The 21,915-nt window shown below is 34.6% G+C and overlaps 1 protein-coding gene across 3 annotated transcripts in view; it reads right to left on the bottom strand.

The window, feature by feature from the left end:
* The window catches only part of ASPP (Ankyrin-repeat, SH3-domain, and Proline-rich-region containing Protein), a 401,632-nt gene that overhangs the window by 180,794 nt on the left and 198,923 nt on the right, over positions 1-21,915 (bottom strand). The window contains exon 1 of one of the 3 annotated variants that reach the window (XM_073073421.1): positions 17,299-17,811. The exons of the other annotated variants lie outside the window; for them this stretch is intronic. Within the exon in view, the coding sequence (XP_072929522.1) occupies positions 17,299-17,745 (447 nt within the window). The 5' untranslated portion in view covers positions 17,746-17,811. Of the gene's footprint in view, positions 1-17,298; positions 17,812-21,915 lie in introns of those variants that run through there. 3 annotated transcript variants of the gene reach the window in all.

The following is a 21,915-nucleotide window of genomic DNA, read 5'->3' on the forward strand; positions in this document are numbered from 1 at the left end:
CCACTCTTACAATTTTTCAAACTTTTCATTCAAAAATATGAAAAGTAGAAGGAGAAATATTTTTGATGAACATTTTTCACAGGAATATTTTTTTTGGGTGTCGTAATGACATTTGACCATTTTCGTCGATGTCGACTGGCAACACTGGCCGCAGGATTTTTTTTCAGTTTTACAAAAATTCGACTTCCTCGGCCTGAAGGAGTGGTGGGGGGTGGGTTTGATGTATGAGTGGAATTTTTTATTTGCCTCCGTGTCTATGGGAAAAATCTGAAACTTTCAAAATTCAAGACGGCGGCCGAGCTGGATTGGGCAACTTTTTTTTTTATTTTGCACCTATCCAAGATCGGTATCGTTTCCGGCTAACTTGAGGGCGACTGATACGATGAAATTAGAAAAAGTTGAAAAAACAAGATGGCCGCCGAGATACTTGAGTTTGAAATTTTTCATTTTTCGAGGTGTGTTCGCGGGGTGGCACTGATGTGTTTTTTTAAATATTTTTTTTATTTTTTTCGTTTTTTTTCTCGGATATATGCTCAATTTTACCAAATTGGATTTATTTAATTTTTTAACCAGATGGCGGATCGTTCGTCAGGCAATTTGTAAAATGTATGAAAAAATGCATTTTTTGAATTGAAATATTTTGAGGTTGGCAACATTTCAGCGAATCGCCTTGTATGGGGCGGTTGTGGAACGTGACTTGAAGTGTTGCCAGGTTTAGGATTTTTTTTCTTCGTTCATACTTTTTTTGGAACTTTCCATTCAAAAATGTAAAAAGTAGAAGGAGAAATATTTTTAATGAAAATATTTTACATGGGTATTTGTCAGAGGGGTCGTAATGACATTTGACCATTTTCATCCAAATTAACTGGCAACACTGGGAGCTAGATTTTTTTTTTCACTTTTTTGACATTTCGAGTAGCCCAGCCTAAACTATTGGTGGGGGGTAGTAATAATGTATGAGATATTTTTTCGGTAAATAATGGTGGTTATAGGAAAAATGGGAAACATACAAAATTCAAGATGGCGGCCCTCCTGCGATTTTCTACTTTTTTTTTATTCTGCGCGCCTACCTGAGATTGGTGTCATTTTCGGCTAATTGTGGGACGACTGTTACGATAAAATTAGAAAAAATTGGAAAAACAAGATGGCCGCCAAGATATTTGAATTTGAAATCTTTAATTTTTCGAGGTGTGTTTGTGGGGCCGTAGCGCGATGGTTTTAATAATATTTTTTCGACATTTTTATTTTATTGGCCGGAGTGTATCCTCAATTTTATCATATGGCAGTGTCATATTTTTTTAACCAGATGGCGGACCTTGAATCAGCCATTTTGTAAAATGTACGAAAAAATGCATTTTTCGAAGTGAAATATTTTGAGGTTGGCAACATTTGAGCGAGTCGCTTTGTATCGGGCGGTCATGGAGCTCGGCTCGAAGTGTTGCCAGGTAAAGTTTTTTTTTCATCGTTCATACATTTTTTGGAACTTTTCATTCAAAAATGTAAAAAGTAGAAGGAGAAATATTTTTAATGAAATTTCTTCCCAAGACAATTTTTTTTGGGCGCCGTTATGACATTTGACCATTTTCATCTTAATTAACTGGCAACACTGGGATACAGAATTTTTTTTCGCGATTTTCACTTTTTGAGTACTTGGGCGGAAACCGTAGACAGAGCATATAAGTAATGTATGGGAGATATTTTTTATTTCAAATGGACCCTATGTAAAAAATCGAAAATCCAATGTTGCCATACACAAAAAAAGTGTTTTCATACAAATGCATTTTCTACAGGATTATCGAAGATTTCAGGCTGTTACCACCATTTGAGGTCATTTTTTTGTATGAGGCGCTTAATGGCAGTTATAGACTGTACCAATGTGTAACGAAATATTTCAGTGTTGCCATACAAAAAATAATAATTTTCAAACATGTGCATTTTTGTATGTCACATTTCAAGCTGTTGTAAATTTTTGACAACGTTATAATGTATGACGCGTTTGTATGTACTAATAGACTGCACATTTTGGTAAAAAAATATTTTAGTGTTGCCATACAAAAAATATTAATTTTCATACATATGTATTTTTGTATGTAATATTTCAAGCTGTTGTCTTGTATTGGTAACATTAGAATGTATGAGGCGTTTGTACGTACTAATATTGCGCACATTTTGATTAAAAAATATTTTAGTGTTGCCATACAAAAAATAATAATTTTCATACATTTGTATTTTTGTGTGTGGTGTTTCGGGCTGTTGTCTCCCTTTAAAGACCACCACCACCATGCCCAACATCACTAAACGTCAGTTTTCTGTATGAGGCGTTTAATGGTACTTATAGACTGTGTAAATTGGTGGAAAAATATTTCAGTGTTGCCATATAAAAAATAATAATTTTCATACAAGTGCATTTTTGTATGCCATATTTCAAGCGGTTGTTTCCTTTAGATGTCATTTTAATGTATGAGGCGTTTGTAGGTACTAATATTCTACATATTTTGACAAAAAAATATTTTAGGGTTGCCATACAAAAAAATATAATTTTTATACATATGTATTTTTGTATATGGTGTTTCGGGCTGTTGTCTCCCTTTAAAGACCACCGCCACCATGCCCAGCATCACTAAATGTCAGTTTTCTGTATGAGGGGTTTAATGGTACTTAAGACTGTATAAATTGGTGAGAAAATATTTCAGTGTTGCCATATAAAAAATAATAATTTTTATACAAGTGCATTTTTGTATGCCATATTTCAAGCTGTTGTTTCCTTCTGAGGTCATTCCAATGTATGAAGCGTTTGTAGATATTAACAGTTACGACATTTGGGTAAAAGAATATTTCAGTGTTCCCATACAAAAAATAATAATTTTCATACATATGCATTTTTGTATGTAATATTTCAAGCTGTTGTCTTGTATTGATGCCATTAAAATGTATGAGGCATTGGTAGATACTAATAATCTGCACATTTTGGTAAAAAAATATTGTAGTGTTGCCATACAAAAAATAATAATTTTCATACATTTGTATTTTTGTATGTGGTGTTGCGGGCTGTTGTCTCCCTTTAAAGACCACCACCACCATGCCCAGCATCACTAAATGTCAGTTTTCTGTATGAGGCGTTTAATGGTACTTATAGACTGTACAAATTTGTGAAAAAATATTTCAGTATTACCATATAAAAAATAATAATTTTCATACTTGTCATTTTTGTATGTCACATTTCAAGCTGGTGTTTCCTTTTGATTGATCCGGGGGGTATTCACTCCCTTGAGAATTTGCCCGGGCAAAGAGGGTACCCTCGAGACCCGAATAATCCCTACCCACCCCCCATATTGCAAACGCAGACGCGGCATATGAGAGACCGGTGGGTACGAAGTCCCATCTTGTTGTTGTGTTCCTTTTGATGTCATTCCAATGTATGAGACGGTTGTCGATACTAGCAGTTTTAACATTTGGGTAAAAGAATATTTCAGTGTTCCCATACAAAAAATAATAATTCTCATACATATGCATTTTGGTATGTAATATTTCAAGCTTTTGTATATTTTTGGCTGCCTTATAATGTATGACGCGATTGTAGGTACTAATAGACTTCACATTTTCTTGAAAAAATATTTTAGTGTTGCCATACAAAAAAAAAATTCATACATTTGTATTTTTGGATGTAAACTTTGAGGCTGTTGTTTCCCTTTAATGTCCGGCACCATTTGACGTATTTTTTCAGTATGAGGCGTTTAATGGTACATATATACTGTACAAATTTGTGGAAAAATATTTCAGTGTTGCCATACAAAAAAAAATACATATGCATTTTTGTATGTAATATTTCAAGCTGCTGTCTCCTTCTGACGTCATTCCAATTAATGAGGTGTTTGTCGATTTTAACAGTTTGAATATTATGGTGAAAAATTATATGTGTTGTCATACAAAAGTTCATATGCATGTATTTTTGTATGTAATATTTCAAACTTGTATTCTTTTGATATCATTACAAAGTATGAGGTATTTGTAGGTATTTATAGTCTGAAAAAAAATCATTTTGTTAAAAAAATATATCAAAATTGTCAAAAAAAAAAATATTTTTCCATACATATGCATTTTTGTATGCAATGTTTCAGGCTCTTCTCTCGCTTTAATGACCACCACCACGATGACCGGCACCAAATTACATTTTTTCTTAGTATTTATTTTAAGGTCACATTTATTATTATATCTTACTGCGTTAGTTCAACATTATAAAAATAAATTAAATTAAAATTAGTTTAAAACCTTTCACTCGAAAAATAATGCTGGCCACATATTTAATTGGCTGTAACGCTGTACTCGTGATTTAAAAAAAAAACAAAAGGGTTATGGCGGGAAACGGCAGATGTCAAGGACGATGTTTGTGGAGGTCTTGGAATTAAATAAAAATAACTAGCTTGATTCAAGCCTTTCATTGGAGACACCCCCAACAATTTAGCCAGTGGGATCGCCTGCGTAAATCTGCGTAAGTTAATTTATTGGATATATTTAAATACAACAAATTAAGAATCGATACAAATGTTGGTTGGTACAGATTGTCTTAAGTTTGCTATCTGAGTTTATTAAATAGGCATGTAGTAGCCTAGCCGGCCGTTTTACAGGAATTTGATTGGGTCAAATATTTATGTTTTCATTTTACCTTATTTTAATATAAATCATAATTTAATTTTTAAATATTAATCATATTAGAAGTTCTTACTTACACAGTCGAGATATAAAATGGCAGTACCGTTGTTATGAGCAAATGTTATATTTGTTTAGAAGAACTTTAATGTTATAAGGCAACTTTTGCATGCTTCAAATAATTAATATTTTGTCATACATTTAACACTTAACGTTTCGGAGTTTGTGTTAAATATTTATACGTATATTACGAATAATTATAAACAGTCCTATATTAGTACAAGGGCTTATTGTGCTGATAATATTCGAAAGTAATATTGATTTTTAAAGTTATCGATGTTATATTGTTAAACATTATATTATCCGTATAATAATAATAAAGGGATTAGGTTATTGAATTTTAGTATCCATTACGTTACTAACAATTGGAAAAGTATGGTTACAGCTTGTACTTACTTAGTTACATTTTTAATTAGAATTAATTGCAAGTTTTATTTTTGTTTTCATGTTTATATTGGATCAAACAATGGAGAATACCTGTGGTCTTTGGAATGTAATAATAATGGACTGGGCATTCAACACTAAAGTATTTAAATCACTTGTTACCATTTCGGAGGAGAAGAATTCGTAGTCAGAGTTCATAGAAGGGTCATAAGATATGAAAGAAGAAAAGCAAGACAAATTGTTTAAATTATTTGGAGAGAAGTAATGGTTATCGATTACAGGGTTTATAAGTATAAGTATAAGTATATTTCGAAATTTATTTATGAGTCGTTTAAAAAGGTACATATATGATTCAATCTTAATTAGGTAACTTATTGGTATGTTAAGAAAGCAATAACTGGTTTGAAATTATTTATGACTTGAGATTAATAAAAGTAAATTATTTGTGCTTGCGCATATATTCAATATTAAACTCCTTAATCCTGATGATACAGGGATACCACCTGTCTATTCGGCCATTTAGCGCTCACTTTTTTACACTTCACAATATGGGAGTAACAGACGAGCATGCAGTCCACCTGATGGTGGGTGGCTATTACCTATGGACGTCTGTAATCAACCTCAGATAGGATTATATATTCCTGCCTGGAATCGGTCACAAATGCGCCGCTACCCCTGAGGACTAAGCTGGAACGTCTCGGAAACGTTTGTCTCCCTTACCTACACCCTTCAAACCAGAACACAGCAGCGCTTAACACTGCTGTTATGAGGTTTAACCACTTAATGCTCTATCACCTTCAATCACTATATATATTTGAATAATGATAAAAAATAATCTTTTACTTTTGTAACATTAGTACAGAAAAAGATAGTAGGTATGTAGAATTTGTTAGGTTAGGTTAGGTTAGAACATTAAAGAAAATTTGATTGATGATTTTTTAATAAAATGACATGTTTTATACATGTCATATTATTAAAAAATCAAAAATACGAATGCCTAAAAAGGCTGAAGTAGGACTTTTTTAAAACGTGTTACTATTTCGCGAAAAAAAAAATCACAATTTATGCTCCATAAAATATATAACTTCAGTAATTTAAAGTTCCAAACATTATTTTACTTCGTTTAGGGGTAAAATTTCATTATTTTTTTTCCAGCAAACCAGATACAAAATTTCATAGCGTTTGCTTCAAAATTGACGGTTGTTCAAATGAACTTTCAACCCCGATTTTATCTCTACGGGGTTGATTTTTAGGAAGGGGGGATAAATGGGTATGTCCTTGTTCCTATCCAGGAAGCCAAATACTAAATTTTACAGTAGTTGCTTCAAAATTAAAGGATTAAAAAAAAAACTGACATGACTGCCTATTTTACCCTCTTAGGGGTAGAATTTTCAAAAGGCCTTCCTCAGTACTTATTAACGCTACATACAGAACCTATGTGCAAAATTTCAGAATTCTATGGTCCGTGGTTTCGACTGTACGTTGATTTCCGAAAAATGAATTAGTCATTTAGTTAGTCAGTCAGTCAGTCACCTTGCTGTTTTATATATATACAAATATGTTTTTATAATCTCCGTTTAATTTCCTTTCATTTGATACCCTGCTCGATAGGTTCGGTTAACTTTATTTTTCAAATGTGTTACTATTTCGCGCCAAAAATCCGCCATTGTGATTTTTTTTTCTAACACCTATCTAAGGACACTCGGGTCATTCGTCGGGTCGGGTCATCGGGTAATGATACCTTAACTCTCGAAATTTAAATCTCCTAAAGAACGCAACCGAAGTCTTTTTAGCGCGTTGCCTTGTCGGGCTCCGTCCAAGTGAGCACACGTACTGCCGTCCTTCCCGGAATCGTTGCCCGGGCGGTTCGAGTTCTCACTTTTGCCACCCGCAACCCTGGAAGTCCCTTTAGTCGCCTCTTAAGACAGGCAGAGGATACCGTAACCCTATTCTGGTCCCGGAACTACAGGGACAGATGGGAGTTATGTATGCCCGTGGCGACTCCTCCTCCAAGCTGTGCGCTAGCTCGCTCGGCGTCTTCCTTCGTGGACATGACAATGTCGCACGTGATCATGCCGTCCCAGGGTTTGCTACGCTTAACTATAGCTCCAATAATGGTGCTGGAGACAGGTCCGGTCCCACTTTTGTCACGAGGAACCGCCGCTGAGACTCCCACGCTGGGCAGTACTGCAGCGTGTGCTATGCCGTCATCTCCCTCTATCCTTTTTAAATACTCACCAAAACGACGATGTCCGATGAGTATCTGGGTCAACCGGTATGTTGCATGAGCAAAGCCCGAAAGTTCGGTACGATAGCATTGACCAACCGTTGGCGTATGTTACGTAGTTTCAATAGCCGATCATGCTAACAACCTCTAGATACACCTATATATCAAAGCTCACAAAAAAATCTCTATACCTTAGTCTAGACGTCCACTGGACAAAGGCGTTCACAACAGTCACATTAAACCTTGATTTATAGATGGGTATCAGTCCAGAATACTACAACAGTGTAAGACAGATCGTCTGGTCCTCCTGGAAAGCAGGGCGTCCAGCGCAACCCCATTCGCGTACCGTTCCGTCGTGTTGCTTGACGAGGATGGGCACCTCGAGGATGTCGGTCTGGATCTGTCTGACAACCAGTTGAGATTTCGCAGAGGGAAATCCACCGCAGACGTGGTACAGTAGGCGAAGTCCCTGGCGAAGAATACAGTTACCCGGGGTGAGGTAATGTTGGCTGTATCACTTGATATGGCCAACGTGTTTGACACCCGCCCCTGGAATTGCAAGAGGATAGCGTCCCATTACCACGGAGGTTCTCCCGGAGAAGATTGTCGGGGACTACTTATCTAGGCGTATGGTGGAATACCCTGGCCAAGACCGGTGGTGTCGGCGGGAAATATGGTGCGGAGTTCCACAAGCTTTGATGCTGGATCCTCTCTTGTGGAATATCGGCTAAAACTGAGTGCTGCGAGGAACTCCCCTTCCGGGTGTCAGCATAGTTTGTTATGTAGACGACACCCTGATGACTGTCTGTAGCGGAAACCATAGGGATGCTTTCCTGCGCGTCACCGCTTACACGGTATTCATAGTGGGCCGCGTACGGCAGTTGTGTTTAAAAATCTTGAAAAATCCGAAACTGTGCTTCATGGCAATCATGGCGATGCTTCATGGCCCTCGGAAGGCGCCGCCCCAGGATGTTTAAATCGTCGTCTCCGAAGTTCGTATCGACGTGAGACCGTTGCGAACGTATCTGGGATTCATCCTGGATAGCCGGTGAAATGTCGGACCCAGCTTTGGATGGACCCCTCAGCGCCTGAGGTCGGCGGCGACCTTGGGTAGATTTTCTGCCTTATCTCATGTGAGGCAGCCTACGTCTTGGCGGGAAGTTTGCTCTGGGATTTGGGAGCGATGATCTTTTTGTCGCTACGTTATTGGCGCGAGGAAACACACCAATCCTGGAGCCGCCCGCCCGTGCAACAGGAACTGGAGAGACGCAGAGCTGAGCTGCGCCAATGGGTTACCGAGACGTGGAACTCAAGGTTGGTGCATCCTAGAGCCGTCCTGAGGACTATTGAGGCAATTCGTGCGTTATTGAGAAGTGGTTATGTAAGCGCAAGGGCGTCCTGTCTTCCCGTCGGACACACGTACTCTAGGTATATGGTTTTTTCTGGAATTATTTGTGCTGGATGACCCAGCACACGCTAGAGGTAGTGCTGGTGGTTCGCGCTATGGATGGAAGTGTCTGGTTGCCGGGTCCGTGCCGTGCTTTCTCGTGAACCGTCTCTGAACGTCCAGAGGAACGCCGCGAAGTTTTAGTTGGTAAGAGTCTGACATACCACTGTTCCCCTGATCTTCTGATCTGATATGCATAAATCCTCATTGATGCTCTTCTGGATTTCTCCGCGTTAAAAAAATGGGTAGAAGCAATAATTTTAAATATACCTACCTAGCACTTTTTGCCATTAATAGCCTAAATTTTTACAATTTTTACTGAACAAAGACTGTAATTATAATATTCAATTTATACCTAAAATGTTTCTTATTTTTAATAATTAAATGTACTTTAATGAACACCTTACACGTCCTGCTACTTCGCCTACCGCTCGGCAAATGGAACATTTTCGTCGCCTCCGTCAAAAGGGCGCGAGCACACGTAGTAACATTTAAAAATATCGTAAATATTGTGAAACTTAAATATTGGATGCCTTTAAAATGTTGTAAGATATGTTTTTGTGTCCATTACAAGTGATTAGGTTTAGTTTTTATGTCCATATTTATATGTGTGTGTGTCCATTACAAGATTAAAAGTTTAGTGATTTATTTTACATAATTAAGGATTTAAATATGACATATTTGTATTTCTTATACCATATAAACGCTGTAACTATAATTCGCCTTTAAATCTCATACCGTGTAAATACTGTAACTGAGCTGGGACTAAAATTCTCAGACCGCGAAAACGCTGTAACCCGTGTTGTGTTTAAATGTTTTGATAGTGAAATTAGTGTAACAGGCGCAGTACAATAAAACGAAGGACTTTTACAGGGTTACTGCAATTTAAGGTCGAAAAAAAACATTTCATTGAAATTTTCTACGCTGTAAATGAATTTAAAATGCTCTTAGAGCTACACGAGTGTTGATCATTCAACACAGAAAAAAATCTGATTCCAAATATGTATATAACGTATTTCCAGACTTTTTGGCGTAACAGCAATAACGCATTCCTGGGTCGATATGCACTATTTTATGTAATATTTCAAGTTGCTGTATATTTTTAACGCCTTATAATGTATAACGCGTATGTACTAATAGACTACACATTTTGGTAAAAAAATATTTTAGTATTGCCATGCAAAAAATAACAAGTTTTATAAATAAGTATTTTTGTATGTAATATTTCAAGCTATTGTGTCATTATGTTTTTAAAATGTATGGCTTATAGACAAAAAAATCAGGACCCAAATTCTTGGTATTTTGCAAATATTAACTCGTATCCTTTACAAACGGCCCCAAAAATTAACAAATTTTCAATAAATATATAGAAACAAAACTTGTAAAAAATCTTGCACGCAAAACTAAACAAGACATTTCCCCGCGAGCTGCTTGCAGCTCGCGCACCCACGCGATACCTAGTATATAATATAGAGCTCTTTGTTAACATGCTGAAATTATTTCAAGTGAAACTAGTATTTTATTATGGTACAAAATTGTTACAAAATTGACACCAATAGACCAATTTAGCTCAAAATAATTTTACGAGTAATGCGCACAATGCCCGTAGTTTGACCAAAATCGAAAAAAAATGTTTCAACTATTATTCTAAATAAGCTCGTCAATAGATACCACAAAAATAGTTTACAAACAATGATGGTAATTAACGGTTTTGTTTTAGAATAACCAATTAGTATAAAAGGTAGGTATAGTTAGGAAAAATCAAACTACGTAATTAGTTCCCCAAAGACTTAATGCTATTAATTACAGCGTATACAATGAAACACACCTTCCTAAACCACTTTGACATACTTTTCGAATCACAAAAACTTTCTACGACCAGAGATAATTGTTGGCTATACTCGTGGCTTCATCAAAATAATGGTTCCGTGACAAAGGAAGATACTCATAAAGGTTGGTTTCGGCGCCAAAATATTTTTTTCTTGGCCGCACGCCATTACAGCAATGCCCAGAATTTCAGCTTCATGTATATATTGATACATTTGACATCGGGGTCAATGTTCGTAAAATTATGAATTCTATATTTTTTCCTTAGGTTTTTTGTTTGATGTTATTGAAGCAACAAACGAGCTTACAGTCTATCTGACATTAAGTAGTTGCTGTCGTGTAAGGACAGCTGTATCCGACTTAGTCTTGAAGTCCTACTTGAAATCAATGTTGCTGACTATTAGAACTAAGTAATAACGCAAAAACTTAAGAATTTTCAAATTCTGCTATATGAATTGATAAAAACGGCACTGTCGGTGTACTCGAAGATAAAAGTAGATATACGAGTAATTATGAATAAGCGCCTTTAAGTTATAGCATTGAAAATAAATTATTTTAAGAAAGTAACATATAATTTAGTGAAAGAAACAAACTCTAGAAATGAAGCATGATTTAAGTATCACTGTTCCCAGTGACAGCACTTTATTTCACTTCAAAGATTTTTCTTTAGAAAGGCTCTTCTTCCTTGAAATGTTCCGGATTTGAGCTCTTATTAATCAGGAGTTTCTCTGTGAAAGGAAATCTTGACAAAGATTATTTTTACAAAATATACGAAGTATTGTGCCTCTTCTAAATGTCTTTTCGATCAGTTCTACGCAGGATTAAATGAAACTGAAATTAAAATGTCTACGTACAAACCATAGATTAGTAAAGATTACTCACTCCTAACTAGAAAATGTTCCCAGTTTTGAGAATTGAAATACTTGCGTAAAAAAGTTTTGCCACGTCTCCGTGCTAAAATATCCCTAAAATATTTGAAATAATTATTTATTTATTATGTTAATTCATGTAAATTACGCAGTATTAGTTATTTATTCGTAAATTTTCTCTAAAAATGTGTTTATTTGTCAAGAATTCAAAAAAAGAACTTATGATAATAAGCCATTTGTGGCTTCATTCAATTTCAAGGCGGCGAAGTATCTTTACTAATCTATGGTACAAACAAACAAGATCTATAAGAAATTGTCTACTATAATATACAACAGATTCTTGTTTATAATTATAAGTCTTTAGATCTGTTTAATGGAAAATTGTTTTATGGAGGTTTTTTTTTTCGCTGCGACTATTAATGACATAAAATCTTACAAAGTAATGACTGACATTCAAAGAGAAATAAACTTTTTAAAATCTTCTTTAAATTCTTTCTTCCTAGAACTATTGAAATAAACTCACATTATTATTGTAACTGATAAGGCCTAGCCCTCATATTCTCATTCTATTCTCATAATTCTCAAAATATGGTAATAATGTACATTTCTATTTCCTTTTTGGACTACTTGGACAAGGAACATGAAAAATAAGACAATAATGTTAAAGACGAACCCAACGTCCCATTTGAGCGTGATGAAAAATCGCAGTAAGTACTTCACAAACGAGCTATATAGGTGCAAAGCGTTATGGCGAGATCGGCCAGCAATTATAGAAGTGAAGGCGACTGAACCGTCGCTATTTCAGTCCGGTCCAATAGGGATACCGCACAAATATTTGCACCACGTCTGGCCTTATTTTAGACTGTCCCTCTGCACGTGATGTTATATAATACGTTCAGCGACGTATCTCTCTTCACGCGTTAAATTGTGGATTTGAGTATGAGATTTAAAGTAAGGAACTTTTCACCCTGACTACAAACTTGCACACTAGAAAATGATATGGTTACAGATTTATCGTTAAAGATGCTAGAAGGCTATAGGGAAGAATATGTTTAGATACATATTTATTAAACTACAAATATTATTGTTTTATTTTACAATATCTACAACATCATACAGCAGATATAGATTTCTTCAACATAGTGTACGAAATTATTCGAACTTTACAATTTTTGTATGTTCCCTATCAATTTTTATCATTACATAAATGAATATAAAGGTACACATAAATATACTGATCTGTTTGATCTTTTTTAACCAGGGAATGAGAAAAAGTGGTTAAACTTTTCAAGATTCTAGCACTTTAAATGTAAAAGGAGAAATAAAATGTAAGAGTACACACGTAATAAATATGAACGCTTAACTCGAACCGTATTTCAAACGGAAATGTCCCACGCCAGGATATTCTAGCCTTCCTAGCCTTGAGGCCACACGTGAACAGATATATGATTTTATCGTCTTTCTCCGTGAGCTATTTGTGGAACGACTTATTTGATATGATTTTTGAGTGGTTTGCAAACCTCGGACTGAAGCAAAATACTGTTATCGAATACATTAGCAAATTGTGTTTATTTTATTTTGCCACAGGAATCTTCTTAATAGAAATAATTTTAGAAAATAGACATTTAATTATTAAGTCGCCTATTTCTGCATTATAACAACAACAAGCATTAAGAGGAAAATATAACAAAAATATCAAGTAATTTACAGCTTTCTTTTTTCTAAATTTTAATATAATAAAACTTGTTGTGGGCGCACTACTTTGTTGATTGCAGAATTGGAAAAAGAGTTGGATAATGCGAGTACACCAATATCATAGATTACTAAAGATTACTCACTCCTAACAAGAAAATGTACCCAGTTTTGAGAATTGTAATTGTTGCGTAAAAAAGTTTTGCCACGTCTCCGTGCTAAAATGTCCCTAAAATATTTGAAATAATTATTTATTTATTATGTAAATTACGCAGTATTAGTTATTTATTCGTAAATTTTCTCTAAATATGTTTTTATTTGTCAAGAATTAAAAAAAAGAACTTACTAATAAGCCGTTTGTGGCTTCATTCAATTTCAAGGCGGCGAAGTATCTTTACTAATCTATGACCGATAAGTACAGAAAAGTTAAATTGTAGTCTTTTCCCAGATTCTACCAGAACAGCATTTAGGATAATATAACTTAGAGTTTACTCGTATTATTATGGAAGCAAAGACCATGAACAATACTACATGAGTAATGTGATATCACATGCTTATGGTGTTTTGTGCATAAGCAGATTCTAAACCCCTTCAAACAATCGTAGTTGTCACCAACGCATAATGGTTATTGTAATAGACCATTGTTTTGAAATGAGTAGGCAATGCTTGGCATTCGTTCTATGGCCGATGTATTGCGGCTTCGTGTGTTGCGAGTAATGTGACAGCTGTGCCAAGAACCGACTCATGAAACCATATTATCAAAGTTGTCTCACAAGCGAAAGTAAGTCTTATAGTAACGCAATAGTGTGAGGTTAGCCGCAGTTCTAAATTACTAGTCTACTCCGCCGTCTAGTTTATCCACGACACAGGAAGTTGGTGTCATTTTCCTGCATGTACCTGACGGATTAAAACTGGAATTGATCCGACATTCTGTGTTTGCTTTCTGTATCAAAACGATACTGATTCTGAATACTAATTGACTTACGGCCGTTGGAGCACATGGTTACGAAAATATTGGAAGATTAAAGCTACAATTTTAGGCTAGTTAATAATTTTAAATAGGCTGGAAATGTTCAGTAAAATCAATAATATATATGTAAACACAAAAAAGGCAATTTATATAATGTGTCATTAAAAAACTTCATATATTTCCGCAACTGTCACTTACATATTGAGGACAGTTTAAAGTGGTCCATAGACCGGATTTAAAATAGAATTGTCACGTTTCACAATAGCCGACTTCTGCTCACTTTTGAGGAAAGTATAAATTTTCCTAACGCCTCTCTCTTTTGTGGGTATCAATCTATTTAAAGAAAGCTCTGTTTTTGAGAGATATTATTTTCGTTTAAAATTAATTAAGAGTGTCGTTCATCATCAACTGAGACAGTGTCTTTATCGAGTTATTAGTAATTGTAATTTCCTTTATAAATATATTAGTATTATCAAAATAGCTCTAAAAATCGTACGCATCTTGTAAAATAATTTATATTCCATTTAATGATATGTTATTAGTAATTGCTTACGTGTTTGAAATATGTTTGAAAAATACCTACAGCGTCATAAAATTATATAAAAAAACTAACAAAGGCATGAAAAAAATGTAACAATCAAAATTCATAAATTGTGTCACAAAGAGCTTTTCTGTTTTCCTAATTTCGTTTCAAAAGTTGTTTTTATCTCTGTCTTCTTACCTAATTTTGGATAACCTAATTTTGTACCCTGGCGAATACGAATAAAAATATTACCCTTAGCAGTTTCATGGCTCGATAAAATAACTTTTCATTAAAAACGGATACAAGTACCTACTAATGAAGCCGTAAATAATGCTCAACTGGAGCTAAAGTAAGTTGCCGCAACAATACGAAGTTGTATAATAACTTTATTACCACACTTACAAAATCCCGTATCTTCGTCCGTATTTGCATGAGAGTTACAGTAAATAATTACTTTTCTGAATTGTTTTCCTGAACTGCAAATTCTGCTATTAAAACATGTGGTACAGTTATAAAGTTATGTGTATGTGTAAGATTGCCAATACACTCTTAACTATCCATATTCTCTGTCTTGAGTAGTACAGTTCCGTCTCTGTCCTTGGATATCTTGAAAGATAGTGGATACAAAATCTAATAAATCAGGGAGACCTATGGAAAAAAATCTGTCCAAAATATCACTCCTAAAACGTGTACGTGTCACAAGTGTCGTGAACCAAGCAGTTCAGTTTAAACTGAACTCATTGTGGTATGGAAGGACAAAGGGCTGCTAGCTGATTGCGCTCAGATTGCTAGCTGATTGACATGAATTATACGTTGCTCAATCTTGACATGTGTAACTGTTATGTTGTACATAATATGTAAGATCTCTGACTGATGTAACCTGAACGATGATTTTCTTATTTTCGTTCTCCTAGTGAAATTGCAGCAACAAGCGAATATATATTTCCTTATCGATTAAATGTACAGACCGCACCATTTCTATTTCAATCCTTCAAATTGTCTATGTTATAATTTTGTACAAACATACAATCTGGCCTTCCTACATAATATACGGACAGAAGTTCTCCAAGTTTGAAATAATTATAGCGTGAGGCCAAACGAAGCCGTAAGCTAAAAGTTATTGGTAAAGTTTCGCGTCCCGAGGATAGTTTCAATTCAATGTCAGATTTAATGCTAATGTAGTAATGTTTCTGGTGCGAATTATATGAGAACCCTAAAGTTTGGCGTGTCTCTAAAATTACTGTTACGCTGCAATGCTTTAAACCCTTGTCCTTTTGGAAGTGAAGAAAGATTAGCTTTATTTAGGATATTAAATGTCAAATTTGTGGTAAGATAACTTAAATCGTATTTACTTTAAAATTAATTATCAATATTTCCATTTTTCCAATTAAAGATTTGACAATGCCTAATATAAAGAAACTGTCAAGTCTATCTTTGGTAGGCAAAGCATCGAATAGATTGAAAATTAATAACGAAATTTAGTCACTGATGTCTACAAGCGACGTATATAACTTCTTTACGACACTTACATACACGACATGAAATAGTAAATCAATTCAGTTTTACCCGAAATAAATTAAGATATTAATTTCTCTCTACAACTCTTTATTCAATTTCTTCCACCAAAGAAACAGAAATCTTAGCAAAGGAAAAGTTTATTAAGTACATGCATATATAATAATTTTACTTAGTTAAACTTTCTTCGCTTTAAAGATAGTGCTATTCGTTGGAGCGCTCCAGATATAAGAAAGAAAAAAGTTGCTTTCAGCATATGTAAGCTTCGAATCACATTGAAAATCGGATCATTATTTACTGAAGCAAATTATATTATATTTATAGACTACTTAGTAAAGTATTAATAGAACTTTTGTCTATAAGAATAGCATCCTCTATAATGGATAAAGCTCTAAGAATTTTAACTTTGAACAGTGAAGTTCGCCAAAACTTGTATTGTAACTTTATAGGTATTCCCGGAGAAGGTTCAAAAGTTTTCAACCTCACTCAAGTTAATGATCATAACGAAGGAACTGAACGAGAAAAGATGTTCTATGTACGTATATTGAATAATATCTATAAATTTGGTGTAATATTAAGCAAGGATGATAATGGTATGAAGTATGACATCAGGATACTGCAGATCACATTGGCACCGTAAATTTTGCAAAAGATTCGTGTATATTCAAAGTCCCTACGTGCCTTAAGATTTTAAAATTATACGTGCCTCGAACATTAAAAAGATTTGCGCAAGATGTGTACAGACTGTACACATGTTGCGCAAATCTGTACCCTAATACGAGTACACTTGACAAGTAATGGACAATCGATAAAACGATAACGATTTCAAAGTATAAGGACAAATAAGTAAATTAACTAAAAATAGTGCTTTCAAAATCTAACAATATACCAAAATATCTTTCGAAGGACACAGTTTATTTGCGCATTTTTATTTTTATAAGTGTCTCCAAAACAATTTGTAATATCCACAGCATTTTAGCGTAACAAAAAAATTAAAATCACTCAAAGAATCACTCTCTTTTAATTAAAAGTTGAAAACTTCATTCGAATATTAAAATAAAAAATGATAATGACTGTATAAAGGAAGTTGAAGAGGAAATTATTACAAAATAAACGGAAGCAACTGAGGGAACTAACCTTTTTGTATCCAGCGAGTCTGAGCGCTCTCTGCAATTTCGCCGCCCTCGTACTAGAAAGGTAAACTATGGGCACCGCCTCGCCCGCTTCCAACTCGATGTCGAAGTCGTTAACTGCCTCACAGAACTTATAATCCCCCAACTTTTTTGCCTCACTCTTCATTAGTTCTACGCCGTTGTCGTCACTTATCTCGGCTTTTAAAACTTCACCCGCGGATATAAAAAGGGGATTCTCGTAGAAGCGATTGAGTTTATAGTCGGTTGAATTGTTGTTCGAGGCATCGCTGTCGTCGTCTGGGAAAGTTATTAGATAGTTGTCGTTCACTGCACATTGTTCGTCACTTGGACAGTCCTCGATGAAAACCGCCGGCGTGTTCGCGTCCGAGGAAGACGATGCAAAGGAATAAGCACTCCATCTCGTTCCATTCACGAGTCGCCCGCACTCCATTGTTACTGTGCGTTGTCAATGGATAACAATGTTTATTATTTGTTACGTTAACAGGTCCAGTCTGCTGACCGACAGCCAAAGTGAATGATGGACGCGGCGCGACGAGTGGGCGTTGTTCGGATCTGATTTCAATCTGCAATCTGTTTGCTATGGTAATATCCATTAACAGTCCCACGCGTGTATTTATAGTAATCTCGATTGTTACATTAGTATACAGCAAATTGAGATTGAGAGTGCTATAAATTAATTAACGAAGGAAAGGATTTTGTTATTAGAAATCATAATTATAATATTTTTATTCGCCTATTATTTCTAGTATATCAACTTTATGACTTATTTCCAAGTAACATGAAACGTAAATATTATGAGAACATTAATTGATTTGCGTGTGACAGTTTAAATGTATGGATGTTTGTATAACCGATAAATTATTATTTGATACGTATCAACCATATGGTTAGCTATGTTTTGACATGTTGAACCGTGTCCGTATGTCAGCACAAGCATATCTAGCGACAGACAGGTGTGGAGTGTAGGGTGACAAGGGCCGTAAGGGTGAATCACCCTTATATTATTGCCTAATAACTCAAAAGCATGTCTACTGGATATGTGTTCATTAATTTTCCTGGTAATTCCTTTTTTTATAAAATTTATCAACGCTTACAATTGTACTTTCATATTTTATGTTTTAAGCTTCAAGCTTAGTTTTTGAAAACAATTTATATAAAGTATTTAGTAAGTCTTCCAGATAAAATTAAAGGATACACTGCATATTACGTAAGTAATTTAAACACTAACATCTTCACATAAAAGTTATGCATCGAAGAGTTTCTAATATTTATTTGTCACTTAAATATTTGCCTGACCTGTCTTTAAGTAAAATTAAGTAACTAACCAGTCAGTGAGTAAAATTAAGTATTGTATTGCAGATATTAATAGTATATGTTTATAACCTTTCTTAAATACATTTATTACCTGAATTTTATATACCTATATGTATATTTCCATCTACGTATTTTTTCTCATAGGTCAGGTATAACACATGTCATAAGGTTCTATACGTATAAAAATACTTTATCTTGTCAGTGGGCATGTTTGGATATGTTTTGACGTGTAGAGTATCAGAGTACCGACCCATCTGTGACAGGTGTGGAGAGACCTGACGAGGGTCGAGGGGTGCCCTCTCGGTACGAGTAATTAGTCAAACGGTGTTCTACGCAATTGGAAAAAGTAAGAATTGAAAAATCGCGAATTGGTATGGAATTCTCTCGATTTTTTTATCCGGAGTTAATTAAAAAATCGGTTAACGAAATTCTCTGCCTCTAAGCTTTAAAATAAAAACTTAATTATCTTTTTACGGGTGACAAACCCGTGCAAAACAAAACAAACGTAGTTAAGTACTAACTTTAAAATGTGTAATAAAAAGTTTTTTTTTATAATATAAGAGTAGCCGACGAGCATGCAGTCTACCTGATGGTAAGTGGTTTCTTCTACCCATTGACATCTGTAATCAACCTCAGATAAGATTAGATTCCTTCCTGAGGTTGCTCCCAAATGCGCCCCCAAATGCGCTCCCAAATGCTACCCCCTTACCATACCAAAAACATACTAAAATTTAAATATATACTAGATTTTTCTGTTAGTTTTCTGAAGTTCTTATTCACCTTGTTAAATCTACAATTCTTGCTACGTCTAAAATCTGCATTATTTCGTTTATTTTACTGTTATTGGATATATGGATTTTGTAGACATCCACAATAAATATTAATTTACATTATGGAAGACATGAGAATAGCAGGTGTTATACTTTTTCTTAAACAAAGTATTCTTACATTCCAAAAATAGGTTCGTTACTAAGTTGCGTAAACAATTTAGCACGAAAACGCCTACAATGATAATTTAACACATACAGCTTATTTATACAACCAAAAGTATAACTTTAAATTTCTCCTACAGTAATTTAAAGAGCTTTGCTTTATAACCCCTGTCTCATTACGTATACATCGTGAAGGAGTCATAAACAGTATCTGCCAGTTTAGTAAATTCAACTGTCATGTGATCTTGCACGGTTTCTTTTTTAAAAGTTAAAATATATTCTGTGTAGTGTTGCCAGGTTATTTACATTTTAATGAACGGATTAGTGTAGAGAGATAAACATTGGGTGCGTAAAGTGTGGAATAATGTTTGTTGGTTGGGTATGAGCTTTAACGACATTTAAAACATAATATGAAAGAATCTTAGATGGCATTTGAATAGAAAAAAGTTACTTAAGTTCTTATTTTACTGAAAACTATTCCACCGAATTTAGATAAGCTTTTGTGTTTCTTCAACAGAAAATAAAATCAAAAGTTATTTTAAGCGGAACTCGAATGAGAAAAAAACATGAATTTCGAACACATACAAAATTCTGCCTATTTGCGTTGTATACGCAAATTACGCACATATCAAACGCAAATCATGCCAATTGCGTTCAGTATAAAGAAGAATATCTTAATAGTCCTTATGTTGCATTACGTTATTGAACGTTTGAAAATAATCATCGTATAATTTGTGAAAAATAAAAAGTCGTCCGAATATATTTAGCCATCGTAAAAAAATGTCACATTCATGAACCTTACAAGGCCTTTGAATAATTACTCAAGTACTTCAATGAAATATGCCGCGAGTCTCTTCCTTTTCTCGGTTTAAAATTTCCACTGATGCCAAAACATCTATAAACTCAACCAAAGTTCAATTTACATCCAAAACTTACTAGCTCTAGCGCTGACCGAGACGCGCCAAAACGTAAATGTCACGACTGCAACAAAACCACGATTGCGGACGTTGCACCCGTAATATGACGGTTGCGAGAAAAAGGAAGATCAGCGCAGACTGAACCGAACGCCAGCTAGTCTGCGAGATATGTGCGGTATCTTGATAGATACCGACACAATTTTTATAATGTAGTCAGTAGTGTAGGTATATGTTACAAAGTTGGTAGCGACCTCGTCATTTGTGGGACTATCTACACGTAAGGAATTAATTTTAAAAAATCAAAACACCGACTGCGATAAAGAACAACCCCTTAATTTTATTTCGGTTTATAATTTACATTGAGGTCTGACACGAACAGGTCCCATTTTTATGCTATCTAAAACTGTGCAAACCAATTTATTATTCTTATTTAAATTTAAACATATAACTTTGATTTATTCTTATAAACCTTTTTAATTTATTTTATTTGCCTCCCTTCTCGATACGTTTCATCGTAATTCTGTATGATTATTTAAAATCCATTTTTTTTGTGAGAAAAATGCCTTTATTATGCTAACCCTTTGTATTAATACAATAGTAGTCCCTTGGTGAAGCTTTAGGGAATGCTGGATGGTACAATGTTCCAACTACACTGGAGTGGTCACAGAATTTTAGGCAGGTAAAGCAGATATTAGGCAATAATATTAAGCATTGGCAGGGTTGGACAATGGACATTACGTACCTCTAAAGCGGTTAATGCCTGAGTAACCGCTGTAACTACTTGAGCGTTAGCTTCTATATAAGGATAGCTAACGCTGAAATCCAACTGATTACTCTTAGAAGCTCATTTATCTACTAATTTAGCACTTTGAGGGATAGATAAGTGAAATATAATTACGCTTTTTACTTCTGCTTTCAACTATATACATACGCATTGCTTTAATCGGAGATAAAATGATGAACACATAATAATTACACTTATAAAAAATATATAAATTGAATTATTTACAAATTCCATAGAAATGTATTCATTTAAATAATAATATTCCTTGGGTCTACCCAAAGATACGAGTTAATTTTACTTAGATGTATGAAACCCACAAAACACCAGACTAAACCACTAACACGTTACCTAATTCCGTCCAAACGGAATGTGCATCACGTAAACTATTGACATTGGCCCAATTGCAACAAAATAGACCGACAATGGCAATTACATCACGTATTTATGACACCTCGTTGAGTAACATTTTGATTTACATTTTGTTCGTCAAAATAACAACGGCTGAAACTTGTCTAGTTACCATAATTATTAATTTAAATGGAAATTATTGAAGCATTCTCACAACATGCGCTTCGAATACAACATGGAGCCAATTACAGCTTTTCGTACCTTTCGTTGTGCATGTGCTTTCGTTGAACGTGTGTTGTGTGTGT

The sequence above is a fragment of the Epargyreus clarus genome, unplaced genomic scaffold (genome assembly GCF_041222505.1).
Source record: "Epargyreus clarus isolate Ecla_fem2 unplaced genomic scaffold, WU_Ecla_fem_2.2 ptg000001l, whole genome shotgun sequence".
NCBI classification, from domain to species: domain Eukaryota; kingdom Metazoa; phylum Arthropoda; class Insecta; order Lepidoptera; family Hesperiidae; genus Epargyreus; species Epargyreus clarus.